Here is a 13,157-nt window from a genome sequence, read left to right on the forward strand (position 1 = left end):
AAAAAGGCAAAGGGACCTGCTTTCCCCCCAGATGTTTGGGGAGGGGAGTCGGCCCTCCGTCCTTGTTGGTTGTAAACCAAATAAAACCCCCCTTTAGTTTTTATTTTCCCCCACCAGGGGGAAGAAAAATAAAGTGGGGTTTTTTTAAAACCCTTAAGTTTTGTGGCAATTTGGTTACAGCAGTCACAGGATACTAAATGGGGCAATGGGCCTTTTTCAGTGGGGGGGGAAAAATCGGGCTCGCGAACCACATGTGGCTCTTTGGCCCCCTTGAGTGTGGCTCTTTCCACAAAATACCGACTTCTGCGCATGGGCCACGAAGTTTCAATCGCACTGTAACGTGCGCGCCCGCACGTGGTATTTTGTGGAAGAGCCACACTCAAGGGGCCAAAGAGCCGCATGTGGCTCACGAGCTGCAGTTTGCCGACCACTGACCTAGCCCAACCCTCAGCAGTGCCACTGGCTAGAACTCATCACCTCGGACCCTTTGCCTCCTCTGAGTTCTCTAAGCAGATACCTCTTCAGTCCACCATCCCACCACGCTGACCTCAAGCAATTATAAGGTTATAGGACAGGACAGCTCTCTTCAAGACCAGCAACAAGAACAGACCACACTCCTAGAAGAACTGGGCAACTGGCTGGAAAACCAAAGCATAGGGTTAGATACAGGATAAGGGCTCAAGATAAGGACACAGTGACTGGGATGGTGACACAAGGGAACAAAGAAGATAAAACCCAGTGACTGAAAATGGATTTTTAAAGACAGAGCAGAACCAGCGGCCTATAGGACTTGAGGCCCAGAGGCTGGCCTCTGAATGTGAGAGCCCTCTGATGTCCCCTGCATAGTCCCAGGCAGGTCTCTGGACCTGGTACAATGCTGAGCCAGCTCTGGACATCAGAGTAGCTCCCGCTATGTGCAGAGATAGGAGGGAAGGAGGCAGGGCGACGGAGCTAGGCTTCAATTACAGAACTGAAGCAAGCATCTTATGGAGTTCTCCTCTGGCTCTTCCGGTGAGAATTCTGCCAGACCATTTTGTTTGAAAGGGGCAGACAGAGGCCAAGTTCCTCTGAAAGCAGTCATGTTGGTCACTAGTAGTGAAGGAGCAATTATCCCTCGGGGGGGGGGGGGGGCAGGTTAGCAGAGAGCATTCTTTGCCCCACAAGCAATAGAGCATGATGCAAACACTTTGCTGGGCAGAAGGAGCCCTATTGGCCCCTGTGAGCTTTTAAATAATGATTTTGTTCAATTTTTGCAATAGCTGATTCAGAGCCCTGGTGAACTTGTTATTTCTTGGTGGTAAATTAGGCACCTTGGAAGGTGGTATTCCCTCCTGCAGGTCTCTGGGAAACCATTTAATGCTGCAAAGATTAGGAACTTGGTAACCTATGAAAATAAATTGGTTATGCCAACAGCACTTTTCCCCTTCCACCACGAACACTGACAACAGGTCCTGTAAGGCATAAAGCTGGCAGTTTCTCAAGTGGGAAAACTAAACTAACATAAAAGGCATGGAGAGAAATATATATGTTGTTATTTTTGGACAGCACTAACCCACTTGAAAAAAATCATAAAAACAATTCCATGAAAATGATCCCAGGGACCTCTGCAGGGCCAGTGTCTGTAGCCTTTTTTCCATACAGTTATTCAAATAGCAAAGAAAGGAAGAACGCCAATTGCAAACAGTTCTCAAAATCCTTAGGCTTATTTTGGCAAGGAAAAATCTATACTGATCATACCCACATTTCTCACTAACAACCCCACCCCTACTTTTTTTTTGCCTCACCTCCTACTTTCCCACTAAAAGACCTAAGCTTGTTCAGAAATAAACACTATTTCCCAATAGAAAGAGATAATCACAAAAGCCACATAAAAAAAGCTTCCTCCGCCTGACTTACTGTGGAATCTGGTCCAGGAGTTAGTACTACTTTACCTAATTACTCCAAAGGAACAAAGACACCTGGAGTACATTACCTGTTCTGGCATTTAGTAAATATGGATGACTTACAGCCTGCCTCACTTGAAACCATGCCTCTGTTTCCCCACTTAGAGAAGAGAGGTGACAATAATGCGGTATTTTTTAATAATCTTGACCTGTAAGAACATGCAAGACCACAAACGTAACAGCATTTTTAACTCTTCCTAAGTTGGGGGTTATAAAAATACAAGCTCTTGTCATCATCTTAAAAACATTTCCACACGCTGATGTGGCTCAGTAGTTGAGCATAGGCCCAAGAACCAGGTCACTGGTTCGATTCCTGGTCAGGACAAATACCTAGGTTTCAGGCTCGATCCCCAGTGGCAGGGCACGCAGGAGGAAGCTGATCAATGATGTTTCTCTCTCAGTGATGTTTCTATCTCTCCCTCTCCTTTGCTCTCTCTCTAAAAATCAATAAAAACATATTTAAAGGAAAAAAAACATTTCCCCGGTCTCCTGACACATTTCACTGAAACACTTCAAATAAAGATGCTCTGTTCCAGGGACTTGGAAGAACACTTGACTTCTTAGTTAAATCTCACCCAGTAAAATGTTTCAGTCATTAGGGAAAGCAACATGATGGGAAAGCTCAAGTACCAGAATATCTTCAAACATTACACAGCAGCTTGAAACATATACAATCTGACATAAGCTGTCAGGAAAGACAAAAATACAGCTTCCTGTGAGCAATAAACTCAATGGGTAATAAAAATAAGGTGGAGAAGAATTGCAGGAAATCATTATTAGCAAATTTAGGCGTGATCGTGTGAGGTTGTACACAGAGACAATAGGTAAACTACATGTCACTGGAACAGCTGGCGTACTTTCTGCATTTACTGACTATGCTGGAAACGTGTCCACACTATTCCTAAGAGAACTTATCCTGCTACCACAAAAACAGAATAGCCAAATATAAAAGTACATTGATTTCTTAGGAGACCTTTAAGCTTTAAAATGTTTCCACTAAAAATACATATTTCCAAAATAGAGCTTTAAAAAGGCATTTGAATTTCAATATTCACTTGATTTTTGAAAGTAAAGATGAATGAGTGAAAGAGAAGTTAATAAAGTTTTGAGAGGGAAACGAAAGAGCATTGAAGTTCCATTTTCCCATACAGAGCCTAACTCTCTTTTAGCCACCCTCTGCTTAAACCACACTGAATAGACTGTCAGAAAGGTGACTGCTTCTGCCAGTGGTCACTCACACAAGTTCCCCAGACAGGAGGACCTTCTCCCTGGGCACAGGACTGAGTGTTTCTCCCTACTAGAGAAGCGGCCTTCCCACATCAGACTGGTCTAAATGCAAGAACTGCCCAAGACTCAGAGCCCTAGTCACATCCCCTGAGTTCTTCAATATGACCGAGTCTGACAGGAAATGGTTATTACCAAGAACATAACGGAGATGGAGGGGTCTGCCAGCTTCTTTTTCCAGGAAAAGTATGATTCCTGGCTCAGCCATGTAGCTCACCCTTTTGGGCATGATTTGGAGCAAGGAAATAAAATTTAAAAGCAAGGATACCTGTTTCCCTTCTGCCAGCTTACTTTTGTCTGTTGGCTTATAACACACAAAATACTTTTCTCTTGCCCCCCATAAAGCCTGGGAATAATAATGAGAGCCAACAGTCATTCAGTGCTTTCCATGTGTCAAGCCCTGTTCCAAGTGCTTCACATGCAACATCTCCCACAAGAGGGTTACCAAGGTACAGGAATATAACTGGCCCCAGGTCACAAGCCAGTAAGTACATAAGCTGAATTTGAACCTGGGCTGTGTGCTTCCAGAGCCCACTCCGAACCACTCTGCTCTGACAAGCACAAGCTTCCAGGCAAATTCCAGCCAAATAAGACTGTCCCTTTGCCCAGCTTACTTCTCTGGGAGTCTCCTGGGTGGGGACCTGCAAGAAACAACAAGGCATCTGGCTCTAGGTTGATACAAACTGGAGGCCAATGTTACCCAGGAACCCCTCCCTCTGCACTCCCGACAAATGCTAAAGGAAAACAAGAGATAAATCCCAAAGAAATATGTATCATAAAATTACCGTTAGCATTTACAGAAAAAAAGAAACTGCTCTAGCTACTTTTCCCTCCAGTGGTTTCTGGCCTTACCTTCTGGTTTTGTTTTGTTTTGTTTGTTTGTTTTTAACTAAAAATTTTTCAATATGCCTTACTGACAATTCTGTATCTCAGAAGATAGCAAAACCAGGTACGTGAACAAATGAGTCCTCTTAATTCCAACAAACTCCTGGGGATTTGGGAAGGTAGTAAATAAGCACTTTGTACAGTCCACAGAGGTCAAGTAAAGAAATGCCAAGGTGACTTACACACGTACACTATATGTGAATTTCTCAGAATGTTAGACCTACCATTTACTTCCCCCATTCTCATTTTTTTAATTCTTTTTTAAAATATATTTTTTAATTTATTTCAGAGATGAAGGGAAAGGGGAAGATAGAAACATCAGTGATGAAAGAGAATCATTGGTCGGCTGCCTCCTGCATGCCCCCTACAGGGGATTGAGCCCTCAACCCCAGCATGTGCCCAGACCAGAATCCAACCGTAACCTCCTGGTTCATAGGTCGATGCTCAATCACCAAGTCACACTGGCTGGGCCCATTCCCCTTTTAAAAAGTATATTTCATTGATTTTACAAAGAGGAAGGGAGAGGGACAGAGTTAGAAACATTGATGAGAGAGAAACATCACCTGCCTCCTGCACACCCCCTACTGTGGGATCGAACCCCCAACCAAGGTACATGCCCTTGACCAGAGTAGAACCTGGTACCTTTCAGTCCAAGGGCAGATGCTCTATCTACTGAGCCAAAGCAGTTAGGGCCCATTCCCATTTTTAAAAAGGCCACTGTAGTCAAATAAATGTGGGAAATGCCATTGAGATTAACACTGTTCCTTAGCAAAGGCCTACTGAACACAGAAAAGACCGAAAAACATTAAGGATCACAATAAGAGCTTGAGAGGCAGTGGCAGAGAAGTTGTAACAAAGTAGGAGGCAGAACCACTAGCCTCCTGCTGTGCTTCTATCTTCTCTGTTCTTTGCATGCATCTAATCTCCCTTCTTAGCCTGTGAGTCCCTTGAGCTCAGGAAACATCCTATTCAGCTTTTTCAGGTACCTGGGGGAAGAGACTAGTCAGCCCCTCATCAACATTGCTCAAACCCTGTTAGCGGAGCTGCCCCAGGAGTGTGACCTAATTTACCATCACTGATCTAACTGGAAATATGGGGCTGGCCTCCACACCCTGCCTGCCTTCCATTTCCCTAACCACCCGTTTTGGTGCAAACCTCTTCACTCAGCTAATCTCACAGTCTCATCTCTGTCCTCAGCCCTGGCTCTTCCTCCCCTTCCCAATCCCACTTGGAACACTTCTCTGCCCTCATGAACCTTGGTCTTTGGCCAAACACATCGCTACACTGCTCAGCCTGGAATGTTCTCTCCACCACCTTGCTTAGATGAAACCTGGCTTTGTGCTGACAACACTCTCAAGTTGAGGTGGCTCACTTTCTTTTCCCTTCCCCTAGCACCAAACATGCTTTTCCTCCAGTTCACCAAAGCTGAGAAACCTCAAAGTCATCTTGACTCCACCTCCTCCCTTACCTCTCTCTTCCTCCCACTTCTTCCTCCTCCCTCTTACTCCCCCTTCAAGAGTTACCAAATCCTGTTGATTTTATCACTGAAATACCTCTTACACTTTTCCCCTTATCTCCATTCTCACTACCTCAGTTAAAGCCTTTGTTAGATCTGTCTCTGGAACTACATATTTTAACTAGTTACCTGGCCTCCAGACACCCAACATCCGGTCCATCTTACATATTTTTGCCAGTACATTTTCCACTGAGTACCTACTGCATTCCAGGCAGGGGGTGGAGGGGAGTGAGGCACTGGGAACAGAGATGGATACACAGTTTCTGACTTCATGACTCATATCTAGAATGCGTGGGAAATATTGTCCCCTTCCCCCCTTCCAGAATACATTTCTCCCCCTCCAGATCTCTCTTTTTTTAACCTTTATGCTTTACTTATGCATCAGACACTTTCCATACATTAATCCTCACAAGAACTCCATAGGTTTGTACTATATATCCCCATTTCACAGATGAGGAAAATGAGATCTGGTTATTTGCTTCAGTTCACCATGCAAGCAGGTGATAGGTCAGATTCAAGCCCAGGTCTGACTCTTAGGCCTGTGCTCTTTCTCCAACATTTTAAGTTGGAAACTGAGACCTTGGAAAAGAACCCAAACAGGCTGACCAGGACAGTGAAGAATCCTGAAACCAAGTAATGTGTAGAATAAAGGAAATAAATGAAGGCTCTTTTTAAAGAGTGAATTTACAAATGACATGGTGGCCTTGGCCAATTTTGCTCAGTGGTTAGAGCGTTGGCCTGCTGACCAACGGGTCTTGGGTTCAAGTCTCAGCCAAGGGCATGTACCTCGGTTGCAGGTTCAATCCCCGGCCCCGGAAGGCCCCAGGCCCCAGTTGGCCCCAAATGGGACAGCCATTTAAAGTGTCTCTCTCTCCCCCTCTCTCCCTTCCTCCTACTCTCTCTAAAAAAAAAAAAAAAAAAAAAAAAAACTCATCCTCGGGTGAGTTTTAAAAAATAAATAAATAAATAAATAAATAAATAAATATGACATGGTGGCTGCCTCCAAATATTTAAAGGGTTGTCATGCAAAAGAGGAAGCAAACATATTCTGCGTAGCTGCAAACAGCAGAGCTAGGCCTAGCCCATGATGGAACTTCAGAGTAAGTTTCAGCTCAAGAACCTTTTCGAACATAGCCCTCTAAAAGGCAAGAGTATTTAAGGAGAAGCCAAACAATTCTGTCAGGGATGCACATAAGGGACATTCCTGCCTTGAGTGGGCAATGGGCCACAACACCATTTCTGTGCACATCAGACTCACCAGTTTTTAAAAACACAGATGCCTGGTCCCACCCCAAACCAAACAGAATCTTGGGGGTGGAGACCGTTTTTTGCAAGAATGACAAACAAGGAAATAAGTCTGTAAGAAGATTCAAACCCTCAAAATGAGAAATACAAATGGCTAATCAACATACAAAAAACTGTTCAACTTCAAGAGTTCTCAAAGAAATGAAAATTAGAACTGTGATGTACCACTTATCTCCTATCAGATTACACAGGTTAAAAAATATTGTTAACCAGTGTTGGCATGGGAGACGGGAAATGAACACATATATTCTGTTGGTGAAAAGAGTAAATAGCAACAACTTTCTGCAGAGCAATTTAAGAGTGTGTTTAGAGGAATTTTTAACACTAAAAAAGTGTCTAATGTCTGCACAAGCAATTCCAATGCTAGAAGTTTACTTGAAAGGGACAATCTAACAAGTTTGACAATGCCTGCTCAAAGATGTTCATTCAATTAATGTTTATACCAGCGCTGTCCAAAGGAACTTTCTATAATGATGGGAATGTTCTCTGTCTGCCATCTTATGTAGTGGCCACTAGCCACATGCATGTGGCAATTGAGCACTTGAACGGTGGCAAGTACCATTTAGGAGTGAATTTTTATTTTTTAAATTAATTTAAATTTAAATGTGGCAAGTAGTTACTGTACTAGACAGCTCAGGTTTATAATCCCACAAAATTAGAAATTACCAAAATATCAAACAATAAAGGATGATTACCTACTGTACACCCATAGTAGAAGTTTGGCGGTCATTGGTGTGAAGAAATATTCAGAAGATATTGGTAAGTGAAAGAAAAGTATTTTAAAGTTTATATAATATACTTATTCAATCCATTTTTTCCTACACACAGAGGAGACAGACATGTATACATATGTTAGAATATTGAGTTCCCTGAGTGATGAGATTCTGATGGTTATTCTTTTTCGGTTTTCTAACTCTTCTACAACACACATGCATTATGTAATGAAACAATAAACGTTTCAAAAGAAGGCTTACTGAATATTAGAATAGGAAAAGAATCAATCTGGAAAATTTAACATGTTCATCTTAAAAAAACAAATTCTACCATTTGGTGCTTCAAAGAGGGTTGAGTGAGGAGGCCTCTCTGGTTTCACAGTAAACTCTGCCCTGGGCTTTTGGAAAGATCCTCCTGGAGTGACTTGCCTCAGGCTCTCCTAACCTGGAAAAGCCCATATGCGTGGTGAGGAGCCATATTTAGGAGCCAACAGTGAGGTTAACTTTCCTAACTCTCAGTTCATTCAGATCCAGGCTGAGTCTCTGAATTGGAAACGCGTGGCCAAGAAGCCCAATGAAACTGGCTTTATTCCCCAGTGTCAGTTGTTTTGTCCTATATTAAGTACTTTCAGCAAATTCCCCAGGGGATGATGGAGCAGAGGAGCTCCCCAAGTCCTTTTCAGGCCTTCCCTAAATTCCAACTTAACAAACATTCCATGCAAAGGTAGTGTGTGCCTGGTGGGGGGAGTCAGCAGCTGCAGAATCTTTTCAGCCATTCTCAGCTTTGGGGGAGCTTTTCTCTACTGGAGTTATTATATGAAATCGGGCTGATGTTAGCCAGGAGACATTGCACACATTACCCTTGCCTCAAGGGGCTACAACCGTAATATCTAGCAACTCTTTCCTGATCCTCTGGCACAAAAAGAATTGAGGGTAAATTCAGTAGCAGCAAGCAAACAGTATTTAAACACCCAGTAGGTAACTTTCCCAGGCACAATGACTCCTCTTAAGGAGCCAGAATACAACAGGTTTATCAAATGCCTTTGTTCTCCCAGATACAAATAGCTATATCCTGAATTATAACAAAAACAGCATTAAAAAGTCTGCATTGAAAACATGTATATATGTAAACACTTCTCAGTTAATCACATACATTCTCAAGTTATAATATTCTTCCCAAGCCTCCCTTGAGAAATCTCTGCCAATGTTCAATTCTGTAATTACCCATTTCCCTGGGTTAAAACTGGCCTTCATAAAAATGCTAAACTTACAGGAAAATGCAGCAACGAAACAGTGTCTCTCTGTGTATTTCATTATACAGCTAACAGATTCGTGGAAGTACTACTAACTGAATGAAGGTCTGAATACACGACTACTGCTATATATAGCCCATGCCGTCTGAATTTTTCAAACAGTGAGCAAAATGGAATGATGTTAGCAATATACCTACAAGGGTATGATTGTAAAAAAATAAAACAAAACAAAAAACCCACCACCTAAACAGGAAGCACTGTATATTTGTTCAGCTTGGTGGGTTTTCAAAGTTCTAGTGAGAGATACACCAGAGGAAAGCTTCAACTGCTGTGAGAATGACTCCATACTGAAGTCCTAATAACAGGAGTGCCATGGGTTTACAGCAGCAAGTGTTTGTCTAACTTCAGATAATCCCTAATAAACACTTTAGGGCTTATATCAGAACGGAATCAGAAGTTATGGAGACAGCTATACCGTGGTGCACTGGCTCTCTGGCCACCGTGACTTTGCTAACTTTAGTTATCAGCTCTTTGTGTCAAAAAAGCAGGGGCCAAGAAAGAGAGCCATTTAGGAGAGTACGCTCCATTTAAGACCGTTTCCTTATTTCTTAACTGATTGAACTGCTTGAAAAGAGCATTCACTAAGTTACTATGAATAATCAAAAATTGACTTGTATACATATTCTGGATGTTCTTTTGACAAACACATGCACACAGACAGATCCAACCCCGGTTGGAACTAATAAAAATAAATGGAGAAAAATTCATTCACATTCACTTATAATTATAGGGCATCAGGCATTGTGTCTTGCACAATGATAGAGGTTTGATAGATTTGGTTGATTGAGATTCCTAGAATCTGTTCTCCCCCGCCGCCCAAATCTCAATGTGGGTCACACACCAGAGTAGTAATAAATATCATTCCTGTGCCTTGCCTGGTAAAAATCTATGGCCTCTGTTCCAATAAGCTACACAGGCACTGTCTCCCAGAAGACTCTCCTCCCACTAACAGTTTTTCCAGCTTTGCCACAGAGTCAATGGTTAAGAAGGGGGCAACTGCACCTGTGCTACACAAAATTCTTTTAAAAACCTGAGCAAGAATGCTAAGGTTAACTGTTTGCTGCTGAGGGTGGCAGGTCAAATGCTGGTCAAATCCCAGTGGAGATTTGCTGAGTCCCATTTATTCTCTTGAGACCATGTGTCCACTTCACAGGCTCCCTTCACGTGATGTGCTAAGCCGGCCACCCCTGCTCAAGCAAGGTTTTTTCTTCCTGAATTTAGGAAAGCATTTCTTGTGCTAGACTGATTGAATCACTTGTTCACAATTACGGAAGAGAAAGCCCTGGTATAAATGCCCTACACACAGCTTGCCTTCCTCTCTTAACTGGCTGATGACAATCTAGGTTCTAATCTGACCCAACAGGACCTCATTCTAAAATCAGTGAGACATACAATAAGCCAAGTCCATTTAAAAAAACATTAAAGATCTGGGTTTTGCTCTGCTAAACAGCAGGATTAAACTTCCAAGGGTTCAGCCAGATAGAGAGATTTCTTTAAAGTCACTTGGCTTTGCACGGTTGTAGCTATTAGGGATCAGATCATTATCTCAAAGGTACATATTTTACCTTTGATCCTCCTCCAGAACTCCCACTAATGTCAACTTTCTCCACTGTTGGGATCAGGCCCCTGGCCTCCCTTTAATGTTGGTTTTATCGCTGATTCTACAAGATCAACAGAAAAATTACAAGGAAAAGCTGTGAAGTTCCCTTTCGATGATAAGTTGTTTTAACAAAAAGAGCCCACTCTATGAAATTTAAACACAGCAGATGATACGCTGTAAGGTAGAGAGGATGGAGAGGAAATAGAACAGCAAACAAACAAACAAAGCCAAAGTAACAAAAACGCTCGTTAACCAGTCCGATTGCTTATTTAGGGCTTGCACCCTAGTCCAGGAAATTAGCAACCAGTGTCTAGAAAACAGGAGGAGCAGCAAGTGCCCGTTAGCACCATGATCTTTCTCCAGAGTCCGACAATCCGGACGAGACTGAGGATGTGATGGGAGGTTCCCAGGGGGTCAGCGCGATTTCAAATCCCCATCCCCCCAGGCCTAAGCAGTGGGGCTCTCACCCGAGCTTCTCCACACCTGAACTGAAAAATTACAAGGAAAAGCTGTGAAGTTCCCCATCTTCCTCCAAACCCTCACAGCCCCCCATCTCCTGGGCCCCAGGGGACACCTCGCCCTGAAGCGGCCCACCCCGCGCCCACCAGCTCTGGAACCCCGTTGTTTCCAATCTCCACCCTCCACGGCAGCAGCGGCAGAAGCACCCCTTCAACACCCATCACCACCCTTTCTCCCCAGTAGCAGGAGGAAGTCGCTCTGCTTCCTCTGTTCTCATCGCCCGCCAGAGCTCGGACGCTCGGGGCGTTTTGGGTGGGGTTCTTTTTTTTTTTTTTGTATTCATGGTGTGTGTGCGCGTGTGTGTGCGTGTGTGTGAGTGAGTGTGTGTGTGCGTCCGCGCGCGAGCGCTAGTGTGTAAGTGCAAAACATTCAAAGCATCCCTCTGCCTAGGCTGCCTCAGGTGCCGGCAGGCGGGAATCGGGATCTCTTAGCGCCTGATTCCCGGTTCTTTGTGGCGGGGCTAGGACAGCGAGGGGTCCGCTCCCCAGCTCACACCCCGGGCCCGGACCCCGGTTCCGAGCCCCCTATAGCCCGCCAGAGTCCAACCGGGCGCACTTCCTCGCCGCGCACGGCAGCCGCGAAGCTGTCAGCGGACTCCCAGGACTCCGACTCTGGCCAGGAGGCGGCCGGTGCGCAAACTTACAGAACAGAGCCGGGGAGCGCGGAGCAAGAGGGACCGCCCGGAGCGCCTTCTCGGTCCCAGCCCCCGCACGCGGGAAACCCACGCCGTCGCTCCGGCCCGAAGCGCGTCCCCCCAGACGCCCCGTGCCCCGGCCACTCACCAGCACCACGGAGCCGCGTACGGCCTCCGACACGCTCTGCCGAAGCTCAGCCGCCGTGCCGGGCTTGCTGAGCCGCTTGGTGAATTTGCGCACTTCGGCCATGGCCACGGGTGCAGGTCTCGGCGGGTGTGCTCAGTGCCCCGGGCCGGGCCGGCCGCGGCCGCTGCTGCTCCCTGTTTACCCGCGGGCCGGCCGGCCACATCGCAGCGCGGCGCCCGCCGCCCCTCCCTCCCTCCCCCGGCTCCTCCCCCGTCCCCTCCTTCCCTCCCGCGCTCGCTCGCCGTCCGGCCCCAAGGCAGCGGCGGCCACTCCCTCCCCTAGAGAAATCAAGCCCTGCGCGCGACCTGCCCAAGGAGGAGGGCGTGTCTGGGAGAAAGGGTGTGTGGATGGAGGTGGGGGGAGACCTGGGGGGGGCGAGGTCACGAGGGAAGAGGGGGGAAGTGGCAACCGCTCGGGCTCCGCCCGCAGACGCCGTTGCTGGTGCAGCCGCATCCGGGAGGGAAGGTCTGGCTGCTGCTTTTTTTGCGTGTGTGCTGGTGGTATTGGGGCGGGGGGAGGGTGGAGAAGGGGGTTAATAAAATGTCTCCTAGTGTGGGGCGTGCGCTACCCCAGAGTTCCTTTGCCGCCCCAGAGGCTGCAGTACTCGAGAAGGGCTGGGGACCTTTGCGTCCTCCCCACCCCGCAAGCTCCCGGGCGCAGGCGGCCTCGATTTCGAAAACAACGTGGAGCTGCCGCCTATTGTGTGCTCCGCCAGGGAGGGGTCGCACCCCTGTGGAAGAAGGGAGAGGGGTTTTCTGGCCCGAGTGGCTAGCCTGGGTCTCAGGGCGGCGTATTTCTTACTCAATTGATCCTCCTTCACGGAGGCCACCTCCTTAGAGAGCGGTGAGAATTGGAAACTTGCTGTGGCAGACCCCACCAACACCACCACCAGGGCCGGAGAGGTGGTGGTGAAGCCTGAGCCTAAGGCAGGTTGTCTAGTTCAGCGGTGACTGCGCACCAGGGATGTGGTGAGGGTGGCATTGGGAAGGCCATTGCCTGGGCTCTGGAGGACTACCAGTCTTCTAGAAGCTTTTCCATGTGCCCTGCCATCACCTCTCCATTTCCTATTCCTTTCCTTATCGTCTTCACCTTCCAAAAATTGTTTTCCAAGAATCAAAGGACATTTTCTAACTAGTTGTAAGACAAACATGCTTAAGGCAAAAATAAGAATGGGAACCTTGAGGTACTAGTGACCCTGTAAAACCTCCCCACGTGCAAAGAGAGAGAGGCTCCACTGATCTAGCAGTTTCTGTCTGGT

General features: G+C 46.1%; 1 protein-coding gene across 4 annotated transcripts in view; it reads right to left on the reverse strand.

Moving 5' to 3' along the window:
• Window positions 1-12,061, reverse strand: part of DOCK11 (dedicator of cytokinesis 11) — a 190,179-nt gene extending 178,118 nt beyond the window's left edge. For 3 of the 4 annotated variants that reach the window (XM_023758478.1, XM_023758474.1, XM_006082189.3), the window contains exon 1: window positions 11,861-12,061. In XM_023758478.1, coding sequence (XP_023614246.1) covers window positions 11,861-11,962 — 102 coding nt within the window. In that variant the 5' untranslated portion in view covers window positions 11,963-12,061. The remainder of the gene's footprint in view (window positions 1-11,860) is intronic. The other variant, XM_006082190.3, reaches the window with a different exon arrangement.
• Between the last annotated feature and the right edge of the window lie 1,096 nt (window positions 12,062-13,157).

The sequence above is a fragment of the Myotis lucifugus genome, unplaced genomic scaffold, assembly GCF_000147115.1.
Source record: "Myotis lucifugus unplaced genomic scaffold, Myoluc2.0 scaffold_2, whole genome shotgun sequence".
Taxonomy (NCBI): domain Eukaryota; kingdom Metazoa; phylum Chordata; class Mammalia; order Chiroptera; family Vespertilionidae; genus Myotis; species Myotis lucifugus.